At 48.1% G+C, this 25,778-nt stretch overlaps 1 protein-coding gene across 1 annotated transcript in view; it reads right to left on the bottom strand.

The window, feature by feature from the left end:
• Positions 1 to 1,733: 1,733 nt before the first annotated feature.
• Positions 1,734 to 25,778, bottom strand: part of LOC120381427 (zinc finger protein 883-like) — a 244,231-nt gene continuing 220,186 nt past the window's right edge. The window contains exons 2-4 of the mRNA XM_039499617.1: positions 10,687 to 11,640; positions 3,900 to 4,013; positions 1,734 to 3,557 (exon numbers count right to left, since the gene is read on the bottom strand). Of these exons, the coding sequence (XP_039355551.1) occupies positions 1,861 to 3,557; positions 3,900 to 4,013; positions 10,687 to 10,720 (1,845 nt within the window). The 5' untranslated portion in view covers positions 10,721 to 11,640 and the 3' untranslated portion in view covers positions 1,734 to 1,860. The remainder of the gene's footprint in view (positions 3,558 to 3,899; positions 4,014 to 10,686; positions 11,641 to 25,778) is intronic.

Here is a 25,778-nt window from a genome sequence, read left to right as displayed (position 1 = left end):
GCCCAGCAAAATAAAGCAAAAACACACAAGTTTAAGCCTCATACATTAAGAAACCGATGACCGGTAATAGCTCACCCTCAGGAATGTTCCAATAAGCTTCTTTCACAGATCAGACTCCTTCTTAGTCTGGGCCCGATCCTTTCCCCAGGTAGTGTTAGTTCCAGCAGACATCTCGCTGGTAAGCAGGGGATTGCTCATGACTGGCCCCCTTTGTGCTGCTTCACCCCCTTTTATAGTGTTGGCACAAGGCGGGAATCTTATCTCTCTGGGTCCCCAACCCCCCTTCTAAATGGAAAAGCACCAGGTTTAAGATGGATTTCAGTACCAGGTGGCATGGTCACATATCACTGTAAGACCCCTCATCTCCATTCCCCGTGGGCTGGCCCACACCTACACAGGAAGACGTTCAAGTAACTAAGGCCATTTACGACTGATTCTTTCTGGAGCACCCTTAAAGGCCTCCACTTAATACGTTTACATCAGTGAGACAAGTTTATGTCTTATTCTCCTAGCTCCAGATATAGAGATAATACATGCAAACACATAGGATGAACACACTCAGTAGATTACAAGCTTTCTAATGACACCATACAAGGGGTATTTAACATAAAGCATATTCCAGTTATGTCATATTCAGAAGCATGTTTCCATAAAGCATATGGAGTGCAACGTCACACGCCGGTCACAGCATAGGTGCAGGCAGCTGGAGCAGCCTCACCCACCCCAGAGGTCTCAGCCAAAGTCACACACCCCTATTACCACCACAGAGGGAAACTGAGGCACACACTGTATTCATGCAAAACAGTAAAACTCACATAGGCTCAACAGTAAGACTCACATACAACATAACAAGGGAAAATCCCCACTTCGTCACACCCTCTATCCCTGCTCCTTCTCTGTTATATTTACATTGAGAAAAATGGGGCAGAACCCAGTGCAACATGGGAACAACTGAGAATGAGGCAATCTGTCCTGGTGACTAACAATCACTTTGCAGTGGGAGGAAAAGTATAAACGTGATGCTCCAAATTTCACAGAATCATAGAATATCAGGTTTGGAAGGGACCTCAGGAGGTCATCTAGTCCAACCCCCTGCTCAAAGCAGGACCAATTCCCAACTAAATCATCCCAGCCAGGGCTTTGTCAATCCTGACCTTAAAAACCTCTAAGGAAGGAGATTCCACCACCTCCCTAGGTAACCCATTCCAGTGTTTCATCACTCTCTGAGTGAATAAGTGTTTCCTAATATCCAACCTAAACCTCCCCCTCTGCAACTTGAGACCATTACTCCTTGTTCTGTCATCGGCTACCACTGAGAACAGACTAGGAAAAGTGATGGAGGTTGTGTCCAGTGGTGAGGAAATTTGCTACATTACCCTGGCCGCTATATGGGCTATTTTCTTCATTGAAAAAAATAGTTGTGTTTTTACATCAGGATCCCTAACTCAATCTAGCTAACTCCATGGAAAACCCTAGTGGGGTCAAGGCCCAGGTAGATTTTAACCTCTATGTACTGAGTAAAGGTCACTCCTGGCTCCCCCACCTGGGGCTGACGGACATTCCTGGAGGGACGCACACTTCCATGATGCAGAACAAAGGAATTGATGAAAAACACTGTGGGCTTCACCCCGAGGAAGGGTGAGCTGCAAAAGGGAAAAGGGAAAAGCAGACAACTCACATGAAGGAGCAGAGACGCCACAAATGCTCCCTTAAAGTTCACTACTTGGGAATTAGCAAAAGGAAAAAACAATCTTTTCTGAGACCCAGACGAGATTTTCATGGTGTTTATCTCCCTTGCAGCTTCTCTGGTGATAAATAAGAGAAGAGTCATGATGGAAGAATTTCCCACACTCACAGCATTTATAGGGTTTTCTCTCCTGTGTGGCTCCTCTGATGTGTAGTAAGGTTTGAGCTCCAAGTGAAGGTTTTCCCGCACTCACGGCATTTATAGGGTTTCTCTCCTGTGTGCATCCTCTTATGTGCAGTAAGGTGTGAGCTCTGAGCAAAGGTTTTCCCGCACTCACGGCATTTATAGGGTTTCTCTCCTGTGTGGATCCTCTCATGTGCAATAAGGTGTGAGCTCTGAGCAAAGGTTTTCCCACACTCACGGCATTTATAGGGTTTCTCTCCTGTGTGGATCCTCTCATGTGCAATAAGGTGTGAGCGCTGAGCAAAGGTTTTCCCGCACTCACGGCATTTATAGGGTTTCTCTCCTGTGTGGATCCTCTGATGTGTAGTAAGGTGTGAGCTCCAAGTGAAAGTTTTCCCACACTCACGGCATTTATAGGGTTTCTCTCCTGTGTGGATCCTCTCATGTGCAATAAGGGCTGAGCGCTGAGCAAAGGTTTTCCCGCACTCACGGCATTTATAGGGTTTCTCTCCTGTGTGGATCCTCTCATGTGCAATAAGGTGTGAGGTGCAAGTGAAAGTTTTCCCACACTCACGGCATTTATAGGGTTTCTCTCCTGTGTGGATCCTCTCATGTGCAATAAGGGCTGAGCGCTGAGCAAAGGTTTTCCCACACTCACGGCATTTATAGGGTTTCTCTCCTGTGTGGATCCTCTCATGTGCAATAAGGTGTGAGGTGCAAGTGAAGATTTTCCCGCACTCACGGCATTCATAGGGTTTCACCCCTGTGTGGATCCTCTGATGGCGAGTAAGGTTTGGGCTCTGAGCAAAGGTTTTCCCGCACTCACGGCATTCATAGGGTTTCACCCCTGTGTGGATTATCTGATGTGTAACAAGCTGTGCGGAGTGAGCAAAGGTTTTCCCGCACTCACGGCATTCATAGGGTTTCTCCCTTGTGTGGATTCTCTCATGTGTAATTAGGCCTGAGACCTGAGCAAAGGTTTTCCCGCACTCACGGCATTTGTAGGGTTTCTCTCCTGTGTGGGTCCTCTGATGTGTAATAAGGGTTGAGCTCCGAGCGAACGTTCTCCCGCACTCATAGCATTTATAGGGTTTCTCCCCTGTGTGGCTCCTCTGATGCGTAATAAGGTGTGAGCTCCGAGCAAAGGTTTTCCCGCACTCATGGCATTTATAGGGTTTCTCTCCTGTGTGGGTCCTCTGATGACGAATAAGGTTTGAGCTCTGAGTGAAGGTTTTCCCGCACTCACAGCATTTATAGGGTTTCTCCCCTGTGTGGCTCCTCTGATGGTTTAAAAGGCGTGAGCTCTCAGTGAAGGTTTTCCCGCACTCGCAGCACTCATGAGGTCTCACTCTGGCGTGGATTCTCTGATGACGTGAGCGTCTCCTGAACTTTTTCCCACCCTCAAAGCCCGTGTTATTTCTCTCTCCCATCAGGATTCTCTGCTGGGCCGTGGCTTCCTTGAGGCCTTTGTGAGTTCCCCGATAATTAACAGATATTCCAACTTTCTGTGCTGGCTGGTTTCCCTGCCGCTTCTCTGGCCTGTGCTGCCACTGAGAGCCTTTGCCCTGCTCACAACTCCTGGACACACTCCCTTTGCATCTTTGCAACAATGCCCCACGCGCTTCCACTTGCTCCTCTTCCTGCTGAGGCTTATGCTCCACGGTCTCTCTCACCATCCCCTCACCTGCTGGGACAGAGAAAGAAAAACCTCAGAAACCGGAAGGGAAAAGGGGGGGAACAAACCAAGAGAATAGCTGGAGATGAAGAAAAACCAGGGACTGAATTCCCCAAAGGGGAGAGAGGAGGGGATACATTCTGTATCCAGTTCCCACCCAAACACTCAGGGAGAAGGGACTCTGGGGAGGGAACTACTGCCAGGAGTTAGGATGGGTAGGAAGCCATGAACAGTATCTGCTCTGAGGATAGGACACCTGCTGAGGACCACCCTGAACCCAGAGACCTCACAAGGTCTTTGCTGGGAATCCCAGCTGTTTCCTTCAACAGCTGAGTAGGTTTAATGATCCCTCACCCATGCAACTGCCTCTCAGGATCTCTCTTTCCTCTGAGCCCTGGCCATCTGGAGCCCACAGCTCTTCCCCTTGTTCCAGCTGGGAGATGACATCGGGTTTGGAAACTGGAAACCCTGCTCAGGGGAAAGACGACCAGTGAGATCAGGTAACACGCAAAAGAAGAACTTACTCAATTTGTGCAGTAACAATGGTTCTCTGAGAGGTGTCGCCCTATGGGTGCTCCACTGTAGGTGCTAGCATGTTAAAAATAGCTGTGTAGATCGGTGGCTTTCCACACTACTGTACCCCTTTCAGGAGCCTGATTTGTCTTGCGTACCTCCAAGTTACACCTCATTTAAAATTACTTGCTTATAAAATCAGACATAAAAATACAAAAGTGTCACTGCACACCATGAATTGCTGACTCTCATTTTTTTACCATATCATTATAAAATAAATAATTGGACTATAAATATTGTACTTACATTTTAGTGTATATTATATAGATCAGTATAAACAAGTTACAGTGCTGGTCATGCAGCTGTGTAGGGCCAGTGCTGGACTGACAGCTACCAGCGCTGCAGTGTGGCTATCCCACAGAGCACCTCGTCCCACATCCCAGCATTCACTCTTTCTGGCAACGTTTGGCGCCATTGTGAGTGTCTTTCTGTTTTACTCTCTGTGTGTGAATCGCGATTTCTGTGGCAAATGGAGCCCGAGCTGCTGAGGACTGTGCTGATGAGTATTCCTTCAGCTCCAAAGTGACAGTGAGGAGTCTGACGATGATACCGATATCGATTCTCCTGCCGCATGTGACACTAAAGTGCTTGTGGCATTCGAAACAAGCACTGAGTGGTGGGATCACATCGTCATGGAAGTCTGGGATGACGAGCAGTGGCTGCAGAACAAAGTCACTTTCATGGGACTGTGTGCTGAGAGGACACAAGATTGAGAGCTGCCCTGCGGTGGAAAAGTGGGTGGCTATTGCAATCTGGAAGCTGGCAACTCAGACAGCTAGAACCAGTTTGGAGTGGGAAAGTCGACCGTTGGATCGTTTTTGATGCAAGTTTGCAAAGGCAATAATTGCATCCTGCTAAGAAAGACCGTGACTCTGGGGAGCGTGCAGGACATTGTGGATGGCTTTGCACAAATGGGTTTTAACTGTGGAGGCGATAGATGGGACGCATATTCCTATTCTGCCCCACCTGGCATCACAGGCGCCACAGGCTGGCCTGGAAAGGTGCATGATGGAACAGTAGCCTGTTCAGGAAGATGCAGGCAAATGCCCATTGTGATGAAACCCTATAGGACCGGTTCAACTACAGGCTGAAAGGCATGCTGGCGTTCCTTGTATGGAAAGCTAGACTTCCTCCATAATATTTGTGAAGGGAAGGGTGAAACATTCAGTCAGGCATGGACCACCGAGGTTCAAGTCCTGGAGGCTGAATATGCACAGCCAGAGAGCAGGGCTAATAGAGGCCCAGCACAGGGCTTCAAGGATTAGGGATGCCTTGAGGGAAGAATTTGAGGCTGAAAGCCAACAGTAATGTTTGCTGCCTTGCATGGGAGTGAATTGCACTGTTTACACTGTTATTCTATTATCCCTAAAATGATTTGCAGTGCCTCTTTCTTTACTGGGCTAAGGTATCTTTCACTATCTGCTATAATAAAGACTGTTTTCAAAGCCAAGAATTATTTTATTGAAAAGAAAAAAACTTCCTTGACAGACAGACAGACACACAACATTTCATGAACACAAGAGGGCAGGGGTGTGGGTTGGTGAACTGTACAGTCACAAGTTTGCATATGTCCTGTCTGGATTGCTGTTTAATGAATCCTGCACTTCAGGGTGCATATACTGCATGGTGATGGGGATTGAGTGCAGAGGGTAAGGGTGGTAGGTATCAGGGCTGGTTGGTGAACGTACAGGTGTTGGAGGCAGCTGGTGGTGGTAAGAACCTGGATGCTGGGGAAAGGTGGTTTGAGCTGACATTGGGGCACAAGGCAAAAAGCTTTGGGACGGGGGGTGGAGTAGCACGGTAGTGCTCTGCTTGCATGGCAACGAGTGACTCTATAGAGTCCGACAGGATGCTTAGCAGCCGCTCTGTGCTTTTCCTCTTGGCCACTGCATTTCTCTTGCGGATCCTGCTTTCCTTCTCTCTCCACTCCTTCAATTCTTTACTCTCTCTAGCAGAGTGATGAAGAACAGTTTTCAACATGTCCTCCTTGCTTTTTCGGGGATTTTTCCTCAAATTGTGCAGCCTCTGTGCTGTGGTACATCTGCTCAGTCCAGCAGTCAAGGTCACTGTAGAAAGCCAGAAATGTATACATTTAACAGGGCAGCATTGTATTCACTATCTCCAGACATTAATTGCTACACTGAGGGAGTTCTTAGTCCTCAGTTTAGCATTCTTTTACCACACACATAACACAACAGAAGCCACGAAATGGTGAGTGAGGGGTGCTTATAGAGGGAGAAGTGGGGCTTGAGTGATAGAGGGGTGCTTGCTTCGGGTAATCTGGAGTGATAGAGGGGTTGAGTGAAGATGCAGCTGCAGGGGTGATCTTCACTATCTCCCTATCTCTTCACTAAAGAGTCTCCCAACATTTTTCACAGGAGTTAATCCTGGAAGATATCTCCCTGCTGCGAGTCACTAGGGAACAGTGGGAGGCTCTTTTACAGCAATGTGGATTCCGCAGCTTCCTGTGTTCAGAAATGGTCCCCAGCACAGTGGCGTCAGCGTGACTGGGACAAGGAACACAGTGGCTCTCCTATAAACCTGCGCAGGCATATTGCCCACGCTCTGGCTGAAACTTTTGCTGAGATCACTGCAGGATAGACCACATCAATGGGCTATTCCACATCTAGGCTGGCAGGCATGCAGCCCTAAACCCCCTTCCTCTCCAGAAACATTTCCACCCAGAAAATAAAAGCCGCCTCTGCTTGTCCTTCTGCAACTGCTGGCTGCTGCGATTGGGTACTTTCCTCCTGGCTTGAGAAGAGCTCCTGGCTGTATGCCCACTCTGGGGTGTCTTCCCCATCCCAGTAGCTTCACTCCCACCGCCTCCTCCTCCTGTCCCCAGCCTGCTCAGAAGTGTCCATCGTTGTCCTGGGATTGGCACCATCTCGATTCTCGCGGCTTTGTAATAGGCACTCCGCAGCTCTTTAACTTTCACCCTGCATTGTAGTGCGTCGATCATGGCCCCTATCCAGCATGGACCTTGATACCTGCTCAAAGATATCGAATTCTACGGCTGGAGCGCAGCTGGGACTGCACAGCCCCAAACACTAATGAGATCCTGCAATTCGCCAGTGCTCCATGCTGGGGCTCGTTTGCCACGTGGAGGCAAGGTCACATGTAAAGATTAACTGATTGCACTCCACACCTGGCTGCAGCACACAGTCAGGAGATGATAAAAATTCCAGGGGCATTTAAAGGGCGGGTCACCTGAGGCAAGAGCAGTAGAGTGCAAACTGATGAGCAGAGTGCCTGAACAGGAATTGTGGGATAACTCCTTATTCCCTGGAGGACAATTAAAGCGCTGGTGAGTGTCCACACCTGCTGAGTAGCGCTGGATCACCAGCGCTGCACTCCTTATACCCCAACCGGGATGGGTTTTCAGCCAGCGCTACAACCAGGAGTTGCAGCGCTGGGTGTAATTGCAGTGCTGGAAAGCCTCCACCAGCGCTGCAACTTGTAAGTGTAGCCAAGCCCCAAGTCATTGTATGAAATTTTACTCTGTACTGACTTGGCTAGTGATTTTTCCGTAGCAACTCTGGAAGACCTCTGTGTACCCCAGGGGTACACATACCGCTGGTGTAGATGCTGCAGCACAGGCTTAAGAGACTGAGCTCCAGCCCAATCTGCAACATATTCGCATTTACATACAGCCCGCCAAGGCCAGTCTGGGGACCCAGGCTGGGAGGGTCTCTCCCAGAGGCAGCACAGACATCGCAAAGTGCAATGCAGTTGTGTTCTCACGTTCTGCTTGCCTTGGACCCAGTCATTACACATTCATATGTGGACAGTTCTTGATCGTGTTTCACTCCTTCACACCCAGTAACTAACAAAGAGGGAAGCTGACCCATGCATATTTTTCATTAAAGAAACTACTAAATAAAGACCCCATTCTCCAGAGGGAGACAACGTCGAAGTGAAGGGCTAGGATCATGAATCATAAAATCACAGAAACATATGGGGTAAAAGGACCTCGAGATGTCAGCTAGTCCATCCTCCAGCCCTGAGGCAGGAACCAGTATACACAGACCATCTGTCTAACCTCTTCTTAAAAACCTCCAGTGACCAGGATTCCACAACCTCTCTTGGGAACGTATTCCTGTACTTATCTATACGCACAGCTGGAAAGTTTTTCCTAAGATCCAACCTAAACATCCCATGCTGCAGAACAAGCCAGTTACTACTTCTCCCTACCCTAACCCTAAGCAGGAGAGGATAAGGCAGGGGCGGGCAAAGTTTTTGGCCTGAGGGCCATGTCAGGTTTCCAAAATTGTATGGAGGGCCAGTTAGGGGAGGCTTTGCCTCCCCAAAGAGTCAGGCATGGCCAGGCCCCGACCCTCCCTGCTTCTCACCCCGACAGCCCCCACAGGACTCTTACCACATCCAACACCCCCGTTCCCTGATGGCACCCCCTGGACTCATGCCCCATCCACCACCCCCTGCTCCCTGTCCCCTGACCACCCAGGACCCTCTGCCCCTGACTGCCCCCCACCATATATGAATGTATATATGACATATCTGGAATATGTTTTATGCTACATATTCCAGTTAACATATCTATGTGAAGGTTATGATCTAGTGAATCTATTAATCCTATTTGTATGCACATAGCATTTTTGTATTCAAAATTATGAATATTGGCTGTATACTCAGGGCCAGTGCAACCCATTAGGTGACCTAGGCAGTTGCCTAGGGCACTAGCATTTGGGGGACGACATTTTGGGTCCTTCGGCGGCGACTGCGGTGGCCGGATCTTCGGCCGCCCTGGTCGTCATCGGCATTTAGGCGGAGGGAGCTGGGGCAGGGGAGCGCGGGGAGTGCCGCCTGCAGCAAGTAAGGAGGGGCACAGCACGCAGGGGAACCGCTCCCTGCTCCAGCTCACTTCTGCTCCACCTCCTCCCCTGAGCACGCCACCCTGCTCTGCTTCTCTCCCTCCCAGGCTTGCGGCGCCAAACAGCTGATTGGCACCACAAGCCTGGGAGGTGGGAGAAGTGGAGCGGCGATGGTGTGCTCGGGGGGGAGGCGGAGCAGAGGTGAGCTGGGGCGGGGAGCTGCCGCACGGCTCCCTGGGCCAGGGGGAGCTGCCGCGGGGGGGCACCTCAGGGTGGGGGAGGGAGCTGCCGCAGGGGGGGCAACTTAGGGCAGAGGCGGGGAGGCGGAGAGCTGCCACAGGGCTCTGGGGGAGGCACAAGGTGGAAGTTTCGCCTAGAGCACGCAACAACCTTGCACCCGCTCTGTGTGTACTTGTCTGATTCTTAGTAGGTTTTAGTGAAGCAGTTGGTCGGCTTCGTGAGAAAAGACTATTCTCAGTGCGTGCTCAGTCAAGGAGCCTTTAAGCCAACAATGAATTTGGAGATATCAATCCACATCTGAGCTTTCCCAGGAGTGTGGCCTGGCTGGTAAGGAACTCAGTCATGCATGGACATGTGACTTGCCCAGGGGACTCCAAAACTCCATCTTGGAGCTGGATTTTGCATAGGAGAGAGGAGGGGGTCTCCACCCACAAGAGAAAGTCTATTTAAACCCCTGGGAGTCCCCTCAATTTTGTCTTCAGCTGGCTAAAGAGAGATCCTCCCCACCCCCAAAGACACCTGAAAGAAACTGGAACAAAGGACAGTAACTACAGGGGCTGTGAGTGATTGCTGGACCCAGACTAGGAGACGAGTCTGTAAAAGGAAGCTTACGGGGTAAGGTTTTTATCTGTATTCAATTTCTTAGACATAGATTTGCGTGTTTTATTTTATTTTGCTTGGTAATTCACTTTGTTCTGTCGGTTACTTCCTGGAACCACTTAAATCCTACTTTCTGTATTTAATAAAATCACCTTTTACTCATTAATTAACCCAAAGTATGTATTAATGCTTGGGGGGAACAGCTGTGCATCTCTCTCTATCAGTGTTACCCTGTATAAAGCTTAAACTTATGAATTGGTCGCCCTCTGCAAAACGGCTTTATTTAGGGTTTGGACCCCGTTGGGAGTTGGGCTTCTGAGTGTTGAAGACAGGAACACTTCTGTAACTTGCTTTCAATTAAACCTGCAACTTTGGGGGCACATAGATCAGGCCCCGGGTCTGTGTTGGAGCAGACTGGCACGTCTGGCTCAGCAAGACAGGGTGCTGGGGTCCCGAGCTGGCAGCGAAAGCAGGGGCAGAAGTAGTTTTGGCACATCAGTTGGCAGTTCCCATGGGGTTTCTGTGATCATAGAATCATAGAATCTCAGGGTTGGAAGGGACCTCAGGATCCAACCCATCACAAGAGGTATTCCTCATTTCAGTGCGGAGTGGTATAGGAAGCATCAATAAAGGCACACAAGGTTGTGTTCTTGCCATAAGATTTGTCAGCCTAATCCTAACCCCAAGTTTTGCCTTAGCAAAGAGACAGTATTAGCGTTCGTGCTACTGCGCCTGTGCTCTGCTCCCAAAGTGTTCTGTAGCGGGGAGTGATGAGCGCTGGTCTATGGGTCACTGGCCTGTCAGGGTGTCGCTGAAACAGGGCAAAGCTGAGGGTGCCTTGTGAACCTTAACTCTTCATTTCCCCTTCTAAGAACCGAGGGGACAGGAATCCTTACCCAGCGAGGTCACATTCTCATAGTTCTCCTGCATGACGTCTCTGTAGAGGGCTCTCTGAGCGGGGTCCAGCAGAGCCCACTCTTCCCTGGTGAAATACACAGCCACCTCCTCGAAGGTCACCGGCCCCTGAAACAGCAAGAGCCCCCCACTCTGCACCTGCTGCCCAGTGACAACCCCACCGGTCACAGGGGAGAGGGCCAATCACATGGAAGCTCTGGGAGGCAGGCAGGATCCCACCCCCTCCCCATCAGAGCAGCCAGGAGGCATCAGGGGGAGGGGAGAAAAAGAGAGAGAGCCCCTCGCCCCTTCTAGCAGACAGAGATGGGAGGGGTCTGAACATTCAACACTCACCTACCTGCCAGAAGCTGATACAGGAGATGGAGCCCCCAGCAGGGCCCAGGGACAGGCCCCCTGGCAGGAATCCCAACACCCTCCCCACTGCCAGCACTTGGATGGGAAGGGATGGGGTGTCTTCCCCGGGCCTCACTGGGGGCTGCCCTCTGGCTAGTAGGTTCAGACCCCAGTATTGGAGGCTGCTACGTTTCCCAAGCCCAGTCCAGGGGGGTTGACAAATTAGGGAATTTCCACCCACAATGTTCTTATGTTCTTATGAATCTAGGCCCCACCGTAAACTAATCCCAGCAGGTTTGTCACGCTCTGTCCCCCTCCCTTTCTCCACCCAGGGTATTTCCTGCCCCCTCCCGACCACCCCAGAAGCACCCACCTCCTATGTCTTTACTGCCCTTCTCCTGCCAACAGGAGCCCACCAGCAACTCCCCGATAATCCCTACCTGAGCTGGCTCCATGGCAGCCATTTCCCTTCCCTGCTCCCTGGAAGGGTGGGACGTGATGCTGCAGCCTGTCAGGGCAAGAAGGGGATGTGTGAGAACAGGACAGTCACATCACATCTCAATTCCCCCCGGCTCTTTCCCCGCAGATGGATGTTCTCGACTCTGTCATGCAAATAACAGAAATATTCAAAACACAATTAGTAATAGGTGGGGGGGACATGTGACTTTAACTACTGAGACACCTGTTAGAAAAGGAATTCAAACAAACACAAAGTGTCCAAAGAGCTCTTGGAATGCATTGGGGACACTTGTTTGCTTCAGAAGATGGAAGTAGTAACCAGGGGGATTTTAACCATGCACCAGGCATTTTAGGTGTGAAGGAAAATTTGGTAGGCCTCAATGCTGGTCAAGCTAGTAGGCCCGAAGCATTGGCCAAGCTTGTTTTGTATATGAAGAGCCAAACGAAAAGTCCCCAAAACCAAACAATGGCTTTCTGTGTATAGGGCTCAGGAGAATGCAAAGTGGAAAGTCCCCAAACAGAACAATTTGCAATAGCCAAAATTAAGACATATATAACCACAATAGAAGTGTTAGAAAAGTCAAACCGCAGAAGGACCAGACTGAGAATAACAACAACAGGAAGGGCCAAATAAGGGAGATGATTGTTCTTTTTGCTTTTGACCTGTATTGATTTTGCCATGTATTCCAAACAAGGTAACTGATGTGGAAGTATGTGTAATTTGTCTCTGGTTTTAAGCTTTAAAAAGCTGTGTGTTCCTTGAATTCAAATACAGCTCCAAATAGCTGTCACCCCTTGCATGCTCATAATCAATAACGGTGCCTCAGGCTAATCTGATTCCAAACACAACGCATGGATCATTTTTCCACATCATAGGGTTGATTCTAACTAACAGGCGGGAGTTAGGAAGCGGAAGGTGGAAAGCAATATGGGCAAAAGTGTTCACGAAATGATGATTTTGTGATTCTAAGAGAAGGAAGGTGTTAGAGCAGGAAAATAAGGACAACGGACGTCAGAAAGGCAGGTGATATCAGATGCCCAGCTGGGAAGCAAGACGGCTCTGGGCTGGAGAGAGAGAGAGGGAGCAGACAGAGCCCACCTGGATGCAGGGGGACTGGGATGTGCTGTGCTGAGGGAGGCCAGGCCTGAGGGCCCTGAGACTTTCCTACGCTGTGTTCAGATGCTCAATAAACCCTCCTGTTTTACGCTGGCTGAGAGTCACTCTGGTCTAGAGAACAGGTTGCATCATTCCCTCTGGGACTAGAGGCCCCGGGGGTCCAGAGCAAGTGGACTCCCTGAGAGGGCCCATGGCGAGAGACAGGTGTGCTAAGGCTCAGAGAGGTGCGGTTCCAGGAGGTGGAGGGGCCTGACCCCCGAGAGAGAGGGGACCCGCGAGAAGGGCTGTATCACTGAAGGGGGTTCCCCCAGGGACCACACGATCTGTGAGTCCCTGACACCTGGGACTTCTCGTAACTTGCCACTGGAAGGAAAGGGTGTGTGTGTCAAGTATGGGAAACCAAAAATTCCCGCTTTATGTAGATCCTATTTAAGGGTGGGGAGGAAGGCAAACGAGATGACTCCTCTCCATGGCATGTCTGCCCAAGAAGACAGACTGCTAAAGCCACCTGTAGGTAAGGGAGGTGGGGACTCCAGACTGAGACAGGGGGCCAGTCTGAAAAGAAATATAACTGGAACTCTGAACCACAGAAATTTTGCAACCTCCCTAAAATAACATTCAGGGTAAGAAATTACATTGTTTAACCTGCTTCAGAGTGGTAGCCATGTTAGTCTGTATCAGCAAAAAGAATGAGGAGTATTTGTGGCACCTTAGAGACTAACAAATTTATTTTTTTATTGTGTAACCTGTTTTTTAAGTATATTAAGTTTAGCTTGTGTATTTTGCTTTATTTGGTTACTAATCTGCTTTGTTGTGTCGGTTATCTCCTATATTCACTTAAAATTCACCTTCTGTAGTTAAACTGGGTTATATTATATACCAGAAATAAGTTTAGTATGTAATTTCTAACAGGGGGCGGGGAGAGGGGGCAGAATTTGTGCACATCTCCCTCCACGGTGAGGGAGGGGGCAAATTTCATAAAACCTTTGGGTCTGTCCCGTTAAAGGGAGCGGGCACCAGAGTGTTGGGGCAGGACCCTAAGGCTGAATCTTTCCAGAGCGGATCTGTCTCTCTGTGCAGCTGGGCGTGGCCCTGCCCATGTGCTTGGCTGGAAGAGGCTTGCGAGCCTAACCCGGCCAGGTAAAGGGGACCCAGACTAGCAGAACAGGCTGCCTCAGTGGCACCCCAGCACATCAGGTGACATCCCAAAGGGCCCAAACCCGTCACCAGGTCCCATGAGAATAAAATTCTAAGGAGACTAAAGCTCAGGGGAGCTGGCAGTTTCTCAGGCCACTACTAAAGGAGCAATAGCAAACGATCACAATGCAAAGGAAAGACAGAAAGAATAGGAAACTGCCAATAGGCGCTCTTTAATGACCAGACAATAAAAAGGAATCCTATAAAAATCTGAATCATGGTCAAATTGCTATGGGTGAGTACAAAAGAACAGCACAAACATAGAATCATAGGACTGGAAGGGACCTCACAAGGTCATCTAGTCCAGTCCCCTGCACTCATGGCAGGACTAAGGCCTTGGCTACACTGGCACTTTACAGCGCTACAACTTTCTCGCTCAGGGGTGTGAAAAAACACCCCCCTGAGTGCAGCAAGTTACAGTGCTGCAAAGCGCCAGTGTAAACACTGCCCCAGTGCTGGGAGCACGGCTCCCACCACTGTAAGCTAATCCCCATGGGGAGGTGGAGTATGTGCAGCACTGGGAGAGCTCTCTCCCAGCGCTGGCGCCGTGACCACACTCGCACTTCAAAGTGCTGCCGCGGGAGCGCTCCCGCAGCAGCGCTGTACGGCTGCAAGTGTAACCATACCCTAAATATTATCTACACCATCCCTGGCAGGTATCTTATCCAACCTGCACTTAAAAATCTCCAACGATAGATATTTCACAACCTCCCCAGACAATTTATTCCAGTGCTTAACTACCCTGACAGTTAGAAAGTTTTTCCTGATGTCCAACCCAAACCACTATTGCTGCAATTTAAGCCCATTGCCTCTTGTCCAAGCCTCAGAGGTTAATATGAATGATTTTTCTCTCTCCTCATTGTAACAACCTTTTATGTACTTGAAAACTGTTATCATGTCCCCACTCAGTCTTCTCTTCTCCAGACTAAACAAACCCAAGTTTTGCAATCTTCCCTTATAGGTCATGTTTGCTAGACTTTTCATCATTTTTGTTGCTCTTCTCTGAACTTTCTCCAAACCTTTCCTGAAATGTGGCACCCAGAATTGGACATAATACTCCAGCTGAGGCCTAATCAGCACAGAGTAGAGTGGAAGAATTACTTCCAAAATACTTGCAATCCATCCCAACTTGGTATCGTCCACAAACTTTTTAAGTGTACTCTCTATGCCATTATTTAAATCATTGATGAAGATATTGAACAGAACCAGACCCAGAACTGATCCCGGTGGGACCCGACCCGATATGCCCTTCCAGCTTGCCTGTGAACCACTCGGAACTATTCTCTAGGAACAGTTTGCCAACCAGTTATGCACCCACCTAATGGTATTTCTATCTCAATTTTATTTCTCTGAAGCCTGGTCTACACTAGGCGTTTAAATCGGTTTTAGGAGCGTAAAACCGATTTAACGCCAAAACCGTCCACACTAGGAGGCACCTTATATCGATTTTAATGGCTCTTTAAAACGGTTTCTGTACTCCTCCCTAACGAGAGGAGTAACGCTAGTATCGGTATTAACATATCGGATTAGGGTTAGTGTGGACGCTGATCGACGGTATTGGCCTCCGGGAGCTATCCCACAGTGCACCAGTGACCGCTCTGGACCGCAATCTGACCTCGGATGCAGTGGTCAGGTAAACAGGAAAAGCCCCGCGAACTTTTGAATATTTCCTGTTTGCCCAGCGTGGAGCTCCGATCAGCACGGGTGGCGATGCAGTCCGAAATCAAAATAAAAAAAGAGCTCCCGCATGGACCATGCGGATGTGATCGCTGTAAGGGCAGGCAAATCCGTTCTATCAGCGCTCCGTTACAGAAGATGAAATTCAGAATCCTTTTTTAAAAATCTCCAGACAGACGCCATAGCAGGGACTCAGCGCACTGCAGCGTGACAAGCGTAACGGAAAGCCAAAGAATCAAATGGATGCTCATGGACTGGAGGACTGAAGCTATCCCACAGTTCCTGCAGCCTCCAAAAAGTATTTGCATTCTTGGCTGAGCTCCAAATGCTTCTAGGGTCAAACACAGTGTCCGCGGGTCAGGGCATAGCTTGGCAGTCTACTCACCCACCCCCACCCACCCCCAGAAGCGAAAGGTAAAACAATCCTCTGACTCTTTTACATGTCACCCTATCTTTACTGAATGCTGCAGATAGACACGATGCTGCAGCCGTCAACACCAACATCCTTGCTCCCCCCCCCCCCGCCATGGGCGGCTGATGGTACAATACGATGGAAATCCATCCTCATCATCAGCCTCAGCTGATGGTACAATAAGATGGAAATCCATCCTCATCATCAGCCTCAGCTGATGGTACAAAAGGACTGGTAACCGTCCTCGTCATCAGCCTATTGGCCCTAATTTTTTCTGGTGGATGGATGGTGCAATATGGCTGGTAACCATCCTCATCATAGCAACAGGGGGCTGAGCTCCATCAGCCCCCACCCTTCATGTGTAAAGAAAAGATTCAGTTGCCCCTGGACTAGCAGTGGGATGCTGGGCTTCTCTCCTACACACTGCTTAATGTCCTGTCTGGACTATCATAGCAGCTGGAGGCTGCCTTCCACTCATTTCTCACTAACAAGTCAGTGTGTCTTATTCCTGCATTCTTTATTAATTCATCACACAAGTGGGGGGACAATGCTACGGTAGCCAAGAAAGGCTGGTTGTAGATCGGAATCAACAGGTTGGGTTGTTTGTGGAGCAGCCCCTGTGAATAGCATACTGATCATAATTTCTGCAGGCTCTGACACAGAGCAGCTGTGCTCTCTGTTTCTATGATACGGTGGTTCTCTAGTACACTTGACTATATTAGGCAGCACTGATTCTATTTTTAGATACCAAAAGGAGGGATTGACTCAGGAGTCATTCCCAATTTTGCTTTGTGCCCTGGCTGATCGGCCAGGGGCACTTATGACAGCAGCAAATGGTACAAAAGATGGAAGGTGCAATATGGCTAGTAACCAATCTTGGCTTTTGCGCCCCTGGCTGATCGGCCAGGGCACTAGCAGCAAATGGTACAAAGGACTGGTAGCCATGATCATCCTCAGTTCCAATTTATGGAAGGGTTTGGATGGTGCAATATGGCTAGTAACCATCTCTGCTGTCATGCAAAAGCAAAGCATGCTTCTGTGTAGCGCTGCTGAAAAGCCTCTGTCAGCGGCATCTAGTACACATACGGTGAGAGTCACAAACGGCAAAACAAGCTCCATGATTGCCATGCTATGGCATCTGCCAGGGCAATCCAGGGGAAAAAGGCACGAAATGCTTGTCTGCCGTTGCTTTCCCAGACGAAGGAGTGACTGACGACATTTACCCAGAACCACCCGCGACAATGATTTTTGCCCCATCAGGCACTGGGATCTCAACCCGGAAGTTCCAAGGGCGGGGGAGGCTGCGGGAACTATGGGATAGCTACGGGATAGCTACCCACAGTGCAACGCTCCAGAAATCGACGCTAGCCACGGACCATGGACGCACACCACCGATTTAATGTGCTTAGTATGGCCGCGCTCCACCCGATTTTATAAATTCTGTTTTACAAAACCGGTTTATGCAAATTCGGAATAATCCCGTAGTGTAGACGTAGCCTGAGAAAGTCATGCAAGACAGTATCAAAGCTTTACTGAAGTCAAGATATATCATGTCTACCGCTTCCCCTCTATCCACAAGCTTGTTATCCTGACAGGAAAAAACATTAGGGTGGTTTGAAATGATTTGTTCTTGACAAATCCATGCTGACTGTTATTTATCACTTTAATATCTTGTAGGTGTTGCTAACTGATTATTTGTTCCATTATTTTTCCAGGGAATTAAAATAAGCTGATTGGTCTGTAATTCCCCAGGTTGTCCTTACTCCCCTTTCTATAGATGGGCACTAGATTTGCCCTTTTCCAGTCCTCTGGAATCTCTACTATATTCCTTGACTTTCTGAAGATAATCGCTAATGGCTCAGAGATCTCCTCAGCCAGATCCTTCAGCGTTCTAGGGGGCATTTCATCAGGCCCTGGTGACTTGAAGACATCTAACCTAAGTCATTTTTAACTTGTTTTTTCCCTATTTTAACCTCTGACCCTACCTTATTTTCATTGTCATTCACTAAGTTAGATGTCCAATTGCTACTAAACTTTTTGGTGACAACGGAAACAAAAGGCATTTAGCACTTCTGCCATTTCCACATTTTCTGTTATTGTCACCCCCCCACTGAGTACCGTCAGAATGTGGGGACAAAATCAGAAAGATTAACTCACAAAAGAAGTTACCCTTAGCAAGGGACATAGGAGGCAATAAGTAGGGTACTGCTTAAATCACAGGGGGGAGGGGGAATCGTACCATTTTCAAACATTGGTCATAGCATAAATAGTGAACTTTGCAGATGAGTTATACACCTACAAAATTTGCTAATGATGTAGTGAGTAACCCCAAAAAAGTGTGATTTTTCCACGGCGTTTCTCACACTAGGGGCCCAGACCCAATAGGGGGTTGCAAGCCCACCAGGGGGTTGCGGTATTGCCACCCTTACTCCTGAGGTGATGCTCGCAGCAGCGCTGCCTGGAGCTGGGTGGCGGGAGAGCGGTGGATGCTGGCCGGTGCCCAGCTCTGAAGGAGAGAAGTAGAAGTGGCTTAGTATTGCCACCTTTACTTCTGTTCTGTGGTGGCGCTGCCTTCAGAGCGAGGCATCCAGCCGGCAGCTGCCGCTCACCACTCTGCCTTCAGAGCCGGGTAGCCGGAGACCCGATTTCATGCTCTGTGATGCAAATTTCCACCCTCATTTTTCTGCCCCATTTTTCTACTCCCCAGCCAGGCTCTGTGTCCTTGGTGGCTGCCCCACTCACCCCACCCATGTTATGGTCCTGTAGCTGCACCAAATTGTCTGGTTACCAAAACAATTCACAGGCATCATGTAATAGTTGAGTGTTTATATTATGCCAGCAGATTTTTCTTAAACAAATAGGCCTGCTGTGGCTTTTCCAAATTACGGCAATTAATAAAGGTCCATTATTACTTTTCTGCGATTTTCCAAGCCTACTTTGCAACTCAGCTGCAATTATTTGAAGATCATCCTGCAGTTCAGGTAGGGTCTTAATTATTATTAACCAAGAAACAGAAACCACAATAGGGAAAGAACAGGTTAAAAATATGTAGATACATTATATATATTATTGTCAGCCATGAAATTCATTTTAAGGTGCTCAAAGAATTAGCTGAAGCAATCTGGGAACCATTAGCAATTATCTTTGCGAATGCCTGGAGAATGGTGAAGATTGGAGAAGGGCAAACATTGTACCCGTCTTTTGAAAGGGGAACAAAGAGGACTGCGGAATAAAGTCAAGCCTTCCTTAGATACCTGGAATGAACAAATTAGTATACAATCAATTTGTAAGCATCTAGAGGACAGTAAGGTGATAAGTTAGAGCCAGACTGGATTTCTAAAAACAAATAATGCCAATTCAATCTCCTTTCCTGCTTTCACAGGGGTACTGGATTTACAGTTCCAGGGGACACTGTAGACAGGACATATCTTGATTTTAGTCTGGCTTCTGACATAGGCCCCCATGACATTCTCACAGTGAACTAGGGAAATGTGGTGCACATAAAAGTGCTACAAAATGGGTGACAATGTTGTTGGAAGGCTGCACTCAGACAGTAACCATCAGCGGTTCACTGTCCAATGGGAGGATGTATACAATGAGGTGCCCGGGGGCCAGTCCTGGATCTGATATAATCAATATTTTCACTCATTACTTGGATAACGGACTGGAGAGCATGCTGTATAAATATGCAGATACCAGCAGCTGTGAGGGGCTGCAAGCGCATTGGAGGACAGGATTAGAATTCAAGGGAACATTTACAAACTGAAGTGGGCTGAATGAACAAGATGAAATTCAATAAAGACAAGTGCAAAGTACTAGACTTAGGGAAGGAAAACCAAACGCACCACTACAAAGTGGGGACTAGCTGGTTAGGGGGCAGTACCACTGAAAATGGTCAGGAGCTATAGTGGATCACAAACTCAATCTGAATCAATTGTGAAAAAACCTAATTAAGCACTGGACTAGATTAGCAAGAGAGGCAGTGGAATCCCCATCACTGGGGGTTTTTAAGGACGGGTCGGACAAACACCTCAGTGCCGGGGGCCAGACTAGCTGCCCTCTCACGGTACATTCCAGCCCTACAGTTCTACGACTCTATGTGGGGGAAACGCTTGGCCATTTTATTACAGCACTGCCCGGCCCCTCCCACGAGCACTAAACCACCGAGACATTCTGAAACCCTCCCAGTAACAAAGTCTGGGAACCGGATGGGAGAGAAGTGCAGAAGAAAAGGAGTGACCCTGGGGGATTCCCCGATACTGCCCCCAGGGCAGCGCACTCCCACAGCAGGGGGAACAGGGAGAGTCAGGAACTGGCTGTTCCTCTTCCTGCACCTCACCTTGCTCACAGGAAAGTGAATCTGCCCAGTTATTTGGTATCATGGACCTGTGGATCCTCCCCTTAGGCTCAGAGGAGGTCCTTTAGCAGTGGGTGGGATCTGCCCGCCAACTTCCTGGATACCAACAGAAAGATGCTGCAATAAGTGTGTGGGGCTGGTCAGAGATCTGGAAATCTCTCTCCCTAATTACTTCTCCCACTGCCCTTTTCAGTCTCTCTCTTTCCTTTTTCTCCTTGTGTCTCCCCTTCCCCTGTCTCTCCCCCTCTGGCTGACAGAGAATCCTGGGGGTTCGCTCTCCTATGGCTGGATCGGCTCCTGCAATTGCTAAGGGGGGAGACATGTGGGGTGAGCAGGGGCTGTTTGTGCAGAGTCACCCTCATGCCCATCCCCAGTTTCCTGAAGTCTCTATCAATTGCCTAGAGTCTCTGACTCAGACATTGGTGTGGACAGAGCCTTGGGTTATCCTATGGGGCTAATTACAGCTGGAGGAAATCCTCACCTTGGCTGGGCACAGAGGAAGCTTTACTCACAGTCACTCCCCAGCTGTGATCCCACTGCGGGAGCAGCAGCTGCTCAGCCTGAGCTCCCAGACCACAATCGGGGCAGCAGCGTCTGAACCAGAAAGCTCAACCCAAAATCCTGAAGCAGAGACGGAGAGAAACTGAGTAACTTTCCCTCCTTTAGCAACAACTGAAACCCCCTCCCCACAGGGACACACCCTGATCTTATCTACCTCCCATGTTAATTTGGAGTCACTTCCTGTTCTGTCTTGCAGTGACTCTGGATTAACACGCGTCTCAGCATGGAGCCCTAAGGATTAATCTGCTTGTTTGCATAGATAAACTCATATATTTTCTTATAAGTATTTGATGTGTTGTAATAGGTTTATAGATTTATATTAAAAATAAGTGTGGCTGTAATGCAAGAGACCTACAGGCTAAAACCCTGTCTGTTAAGCTAAGGCAAGGTCAGCATATGTATATTGTGACCCTTTACATTCCTAGGAAAAGATGACCTATCTAGATGTCTAGAGACCTTTTACCTAAATCAATAGACAGTGAAGGATGGCAAAGGGGATTTTTCAAAGTTGTACCCACAGACTTAATAAGCACACCACAAGTCCATACAAACCCATCGTCAATATGCACATACATACTAGTATATGGGGTAAGTGTACTCTAACATTTCGGTGGGGAAGGAATGAAATTTGGGAATAAGAGGGAGGATTTCCGGCACTTGTGTCATATAAAATAGCTTCATTCATCATCTATTCTAGATCTCTTCATCTTCAACTAGCCAGGAGACTCGATGAGCATGTGACAAGAATTTTCAGGAATTCCAGGCATCCTTAGACCCCTAGAAATCTCACCCGAGGCATAAATAAACAATTAAAATTACAGAGACTTACAAATTGTGCGTCTCACCCACTCTTTCTTAAGAAAACAGAAACCTAATTTCCTGTGACTGCAGCTTGGCAGCAGTCCCAGTATTTTCAGTTTTGTGTTGTGGTTTTTATCTTGCAGTATTATATTCAAAAACCTTAAAATTAAACTTCTAAGTCAAAAGTAATATTATAAAGTAATAGTGTTATTGTAAAGTAATATTATTTAAAGTGATACACGCATCTAAGGGGTTTTGTAAAGGTTGAAGTTATAACAAAAGGTACCGATAAGATATGAGCAGTAGCATTGGATCCGATGACCCACACTAGTGGTGGCAGAGGAGTTGACAAATCTAGGTATTAATTGCTGCCAAAAGGCCACAATAGTGCAGAACTTGAACAGTTCAAGATACCTTATCTCAGTCCCCTTAACTTTCCCAGGCTGCACCTTTGATCTGTCTGCCTCAGTATTTCCTAGTATTTGGCAGGTCCCGACAAAGGGAAAAAGACCTCTTGATTAGCTACGAGCCATCGAGGAAAGAGAAGGAATGTACCCCCATCCTTCTATTATTTACTTGGGACTTATTTAACCAAGTGTAAAAAAATGGTTAGGGATGTTATTTCCTGTTGTGTCTGTGAAGGGACGCCTTCAGTTTCAGAGTAAAACAACAGAGTATTCATTCTAGTTTATTGAATAAGCTAGTGAAGTTACAGAATTGAAATGAGTTCTAGATTGTGTGTTAAGAGTGGAGTAAGGGAAAGAGCAGAGTCTGTTGGAGTTGCCTGCAGTCTGGCTTTAGAAAACTTTGCCAGAAAATATATTCAGGAACATGGAGGAGGTTTAGAACAGCTGAGAAATAGCGAGATGATTCCTGAGCATGGTAACCCACAGGGTTTTGTAAGTGATGTATTTGATGTAGAAACAGAGCTAAACCAGTAAAGGGAATAGCTGTTGAATGCCTGCTCGTGGCTTGTAGTTCGCTGGGAAAGAAATTGAATACAAAAGAAGGGTTACTCAGGGAAGCCCAGCAAACTTTGGATGCCAGCTTAAAATCGCTGGCAGGCTATAGATCAGACTGTGGTCAGCTATTGGAAAGAATTAGAAAAGAGAGATGTGTCAGAGGAGGATAAAGAATCGATTCCCATCCCTATTGGCAGGTAGAACCGAGGGAGGTAGAAAAACCTGCAGGGCCAACGACTAGAAGCAGGGTAAGAGAGTTAGCTCAGGCTGGCACAGTACCTTTAGGAGCGGAGTTGGAGATTGAGTCCAAAGAGCCACTGGGAATCAGAAGAGGAAGTTAGCAGTGCAGGAGATACTGGCAGTCTGCAGATAGGAAAAGGAAGTCCCAGGGTGGCACCACAGGAGGTGGAGCTGAGTGCCATAGAAAAGGCAGTGATAGGGATCAATGGCCCCCCTGTTGCTGCTTGGCGTAATTTGTAGGTCTTAACCCCTTGCCCTACTAGGCCCAAAAGTATAGCTAAAATAATTGCCATACATGAGCAACAGGTTTAAACTTCTGCAAAATATGTTTATCTGTATAAAGGGCACCGAAGGGGGGCGGGGGAGACAAGGAACCAGAAAAGAGGAACCAAGAAGGGGTGCCCAGCTTATGATGTATAAAGTTTAGCAAAAGCTTCTTGCAAATGTAACCGCAAAGGAGGGGTCTTTAGGCAGGCGGACCACCAACGAAAACTGCCAAAGATCAATAACAGGAAAAACCAAATATGGAAAAGTACTGAGCTAGCTTGCTTAATTTGCCATTGATAATCCCAAATAAGGGAATCTAAGTAAATGTTGATTTGCGGTTTTAGCCTTTATAAGCTTGGTGAAAATCTATTGACAGGAGAGCAGCCATGGGGCCACACTGTCCCTCCCAGCATGCATGGTTGTATAACAATAAAGGTGCCTCAGGCTGTCTGATCTAAAATCAACCGTGTGGTCAATTTTCCACAACAGTAGCTAGCGATGTAAAGGAGGAGTTGAGCAAAGCAAAAGGGGAGGAAATAGTGAAGAGGCAGTGCCTTTAGAGACTGTCATTGTTCAGGGACTAGAAGGTTCAGTTACAACCACCAAAGAATAGAATTCCTGCTCCTCCACCCAATATTACGTTAGCACCATATAGAGTGGCACATCCAGCCCCTTTTGGGTGGACATTTATTGGCATTTGGGCAATCAACATTGCCTAGACCCCATGCAGGGGCCGCTCTATGTCTTTCGCCACCCCAAGCTTGGCAGTCAGGTGGCTTTCAACAGCATGCCTGCGGGCGGTCCACTGGTCACACCGATTTGGTGGCATGCTTGCAGGAGGTCTGCCAGTGCCACGCCTTCAGTATCCCCACCGTCGAATTGCTGCCAAAACTGCAGGACTGGCAGACCTCCCGCAGGCATGCCGCCAAAAGCCACTTGCCTGCCACCCTCACAGCAACCGGCAGGCCGCCCCTCGTGGCTTGCCGCTCCAGGCACATGCCTGCTGCGCTGGTTCCTCGAGCCGCCGCTGACCTGGTGGAACCTCCACACCCCCTTGGTATATGTTGGTATCACCTGGTGTACCGGTAGAACACCCTACTACACCAGACCTTAGCAGACTAAGAGATGTCCTGCATCAGCATGGAGTTGCCCTGAGTGTAAGACAGAGAGGTTTTATGGAAAATTGTCCTGCATATCCAGATTTATCTCCAGTGGAAAGTTCTGATAGGTCAGATGACGAAAATGTGACTTCGGGCAGGAGAAGTCAAACACAGAAATTAGAGATTCAAGCTCAGATAGAAGTCCAGAACCTGATCCAGAAGGAGGATCCTCAGATTCTAATTCTGATTGTCCTCTAGCAGTTGTTACAGATATTAAGACCCTAGATCTGGTAACTAAGCAAGTAGGAATGATGGAAGATTCGTCAGTTGCACTGCATACACAACGTGCGCAAAAAACAGCAATAGGGTTTGACTTAGAAAAGGAAGATTGGGTTAAAATCTTACAACTCATAGTGAATTGAGCATTGTGGAGTACTTTGCCACCTGAGTACAGAGTAGGAAAAAAAAATTTTAATGAAACAATAGCCCTATTGGAACATAATCAGCATCCGGGGCAAACTGGAGTGGCAATTCTGTCCAACTTAAAGCAAAGATCTAATGAGTCTCCACATCAGTTTTACCTGCAGTTAAATGCAGCATGGCACAGTCATATGAAATAGGAAACACATGAGCCACCATACATTAGTTTGCTGGCTAATAACTCTCTTCCCCATTTACGGGAAATGGTTGACATGCATATAATTGACGATACTTCTTTAAAGACAGCATTAGCTTTACTAGCCAAGGCATATGCGCAGGGAGGCTCTAAAATAGGTTGGCGTGGAGCCCCTGTTACAATACTTGAGGAATCACAAACTAATCCCACTGTGAGAATTGAGAGACCTCTACTTCAACCAGGGTTAGGTTGAAGGGTTTCTAAATTCCCTAAGTACCAACGCTGGCAAAATGACCCATATAATAACCCTGGATCTTCGAGTGGGCAGGCCCCTCGACAGGGTTATGCATTTGGATCCTATGTAGGGGCCGGGGATCGTGTTCCTTTCTTTTCAGATTACCGCACAGAACAATTCACGTCTGCAGAGACCCAACTCACTGCCTCCCCACAAAACTCAGGACTCAGTTGTAAGGATGTTTAAGCCAGCGCAGCAGATGCTTGAGGCTCAACGACGGGATATCCGGGAACTCTGAGCTCGTGTCAATGAGCTGATGAGGGAAGGCCAGGCCCAGCACCCTTGAACCATCCAGTGGCCTCTGTTGACCCATTTCTTTCTCTCGGGTAGACAGCCTCTCCTCCTCCAGAGTCGTCTGCCTCCAAAGACATAGGGGAATAACTCTCAGATTATTTGTCTGCATATGCTGCATGATGTCAATCAACCCCAAGCACAGTCATAATCCTGTCAGGCAGAGACGCAAGCGGCAGACCCACAGTATCTGCAGTGGTAGGGGGCATCCACGGGAATTTTATTATAGATACTGTCAGGGAAAAGTGACCCCCTCCCCAGGGCCTAAGGCTGTGGAGACTGAGACTATGGCATTTGGGGGGGAAGACATAAATTCCCCTCAAAGTCAGCAGCTGGAGTGACTAAAAACCCATGGCGTCAAAATGAGAGGTGATAATAGTCCTCGAGA

This window comes from Mauremys reevesii, linkage group 14 (genome assembly GCF_016161935.1).
Source record: "Mauremys reevesii isolate NIE-2019 linkage group 14, ASM1616193v1, whole genome shotgun sequence".
In the NCBI taxonomy this organism is placed as follows: Eukaryota; Metazoa; Chordata; order Testudines; family Geoemydidae; genus Mauremys; species Mauremys reevesii.
This window is presented reverse-complemented; position numbering and strand designations above follow the sequence as displayed.